General features: G+C 47.4%; 2 protein-coding genes across 4 annotated transcripts in view; both read left to right on the top strand.

The window, feature by feature from the left end:
• LOC147846122 (uncharacterized) overlaps window positions 1-2,500 on the top strand; it is a 418,287-nt gene that overhangs the window by 7,616 nt on the left and 408,171 nt on the right. The gene's annotated exons all lie outside the window — the stretch shown is intronic.
• recql5 (RecQ helicase-like 5) overlaps window positions 1-2,500 on the top strand; it is a 42,493-nt gene that overhangs the window by 3,665 nt on the left and 36,328 nt on the right. For all 3 annotated transcript variants that reach the window (XM_087245385.1, XM_087245386.1, XM_087245387.1), the window contains exon 4: window positions 2,336-2,432. In XM_087245385.1, the coding sequence (XP_087101511.1) occupies window positions 2,336-2,432 (97 nt within the window). The remainder of the gene's footprint in view (window positions 1-2,335; window positions 2,433-2,500) is intronic.

Here is a 2,500-nt window from a genome sequence, read left to right as displayed (position 1 = left end):
GATGATGGAAGCTTTCAGTGGTGCCGGGACACCAACAACAGCTGCTATGTCATAATCACGCCCCTACAAGACAAAGCTCATGATTGGTTAACACGGCGCGAATGTCCGCTGAAGTTTAGATTTTTTTTCAATTCAAGCGATTTGCGCGATACGCATGATGCGCTCGTGTCATTAGCCTCTTTCTCACCTCCTCTTTGCACTGCCTCCTTCGCACCGCCTCTTTCGCATCGCCTCTTTTAGCACTGCCTCTTTCACACCTCCTCTTTCGCACCTCCTCTTTCGCACCTCTTCTCTCGCACCTCCTCTTTCACACCTCCTCTTTCGCACCGCCTCTTTCGCACCTCCTCTTTCGCACCTCCTCTTTCGCACCTTCTCTTTCGCACCTCCTCTCTCGCACCTCCTCTTTCACACCGCCTCTTTCGCACCGCCTCTTTCGCACCTCCTCTTTCGCACCTCCTCTCTTGCACCTCCTCTTTCACACCTCCTCTTTCGCACCGCCTCTTTCGCACCGCCTCTTTCGCACCGCCTCTTTCGCACCGCCTCTTTCGCACCTCCTCTTTCGCACCTCCTCTCTTGCACCTCCTCTTTCACACCTCCTCTTTCGCACCGCCTCTTTCGCACCGCCTCTTTCGCACCGCCTCTTTCGCACCGCCTCTTTCGCACCTCCTCTCTCGCACCTCCTCTTTCGCACCGCCTCTTTCGCACCTCCTCTTTCGCACCTCCTCTTTCACACCGCCTCTTTCGCACCGCCTCTTTCGCACCTTCTCTTTCGCACCTCCTCTTTTGCACCGCCTCTTTCGAACCTTCTCTTTCGCACCTCCTCTTTCGCACCTCCTCTTTCGCACCTCCTCTTTCGCACCTCCTCTTTCGCACCGCCTCTTTCGCACCGCCTCTTTCGCACCTCCTTTTTCGCACCTCCTCTCTCGCACCGCCTCTTTCGCACCGCCTCTTTCGCACCTCCTCTTTCGCACCGCCTCTTTCGAACCTCCTCTTTCGCACCGCCTCTTTCGAACCTCCTCTTTCTAACCTCCTCTTTCGCACCGCCTCTTTCGCACCGCCTCTTTTAGCACCGCCTTTTCCGCACCTTCTCTTTCTCACCTCCTCTTTCGCATTTCCTCTTTCGCACCTCCTCTTCCTCACCACTTCTTTTGCAACTCCTCTTTCACATTTCCTCTATTGCACCTCCTCTTTCTCACCTCCTCTTTCGCATTTCCTCTTTCGCATTTCCACTTTCTCACCACCTCTTTCGCACCTCGTCTTTCACATCTCTTTTGCACCTCCTCTTTCGCACCTTCTCTTTCAGACCTTCTTTTTCACACCTCCTCTTTCGCACCTCCTCTTTTGCACCTCCTCTTTCGCACCTTCTCTTTCAGACCTTCTCTTTCGCACCTCCTCTTTCGCACCTCCTCTTTTGCACCTCCTCTTTCGCACCTCCTTTTTTGCTCCTCCTCTTTTGCACCGCCTCTTTCGCACCTCCTCTTTCGCAGCTTCTCTTTCTCACCTCCTCTTTCACACCGCGTCTTTCACACCTCTTTCGCACCTCCTCTTTCACACCTCCTCTTTCTCACCTTCTCTTTCTCACCTCCTCTTTCGCACCTCCTCTTTCGCACCGCCTCTTTCGCACTACCTCATTCACCGATACCGCACCACAGGATGTCTATTTGTGTTTTTGCATTGACTTAACATGTAAATCACTTGCGATTAATGCTTCATCCACATCTGGTGTGAACGCAACATCAGAAAACCAAATGTACCAGTCTACTAATTAAATTATGCCGTATGCAAGTTTTGACTCTTCTTAAACCTAAAAATACCATAATCTGTCTGAAGATATTAAAGAAATATTTAAGATATTTCAAGTAGTCTTTTAAAACATGCTAGTTGATGCTAGCATGATTAAATGACATTAGCGGTGTTTAAAATGTTACAAACATGCTGGCATTGTGCTAATGATGATAGAGACATACTAACATGTTAGTTAATTCATGTCAGCAAAATCTTATCTGTTTGTTTAACATGTCTGAAACATGCTGGCAGCATGCTAGATTATTGATAACATGTTAAAATGAGCATTTCTAGCAGTTAGGGGTTTGCGGTATTGACAAATTATATCTCCAATTTTATTTCCCTATAAATAGTATTTATCCGAACATGTTTTTGTGCTTGTAAGTTGGGTGGTTTTAAGACTTTATTAAATAAATAATTATGACACTAAAACCGCCAGTAGGTGGCGCCAAGAGCTAGTGATTCATTAATTCAGTAGATGCTAAATGTAATCTTATATATGTAATTCAGACTGATTTGATGCTAAGCACCCACTTTTTTGCTTTTGCAGGGATGTGGGATTGTTTACTGTCGAACGCGAGAGAGTTGCGAGGAAGTGGCTCATAAGTTGACCAAATTAGGAATCGCAGCCAAGCCCTACCATGCAGGTGAACATTTGTTTGGTTATTTAGATAACACTTTAGTTTCGGTCACAATTCACGTAATTTCAAACCAT

This window comes from Danio rerio, chromosome 3 (genome assembly GCF_052040795.2).
Source record: "Danio rerio strain M-AB ecotype USA chromosome 3, GRCz13ab, whole genome shotgun sequence".
NCBI lineage: Eukaryota > Metazoa > Chordata > Actinopteri > Cypriniformes > Danionidae > Danio > Danio rerio.
Note: the sequence above shows the minus strand (reverse complement) of the source record. Positions and strands in the feature narration are given on the sequence as shown.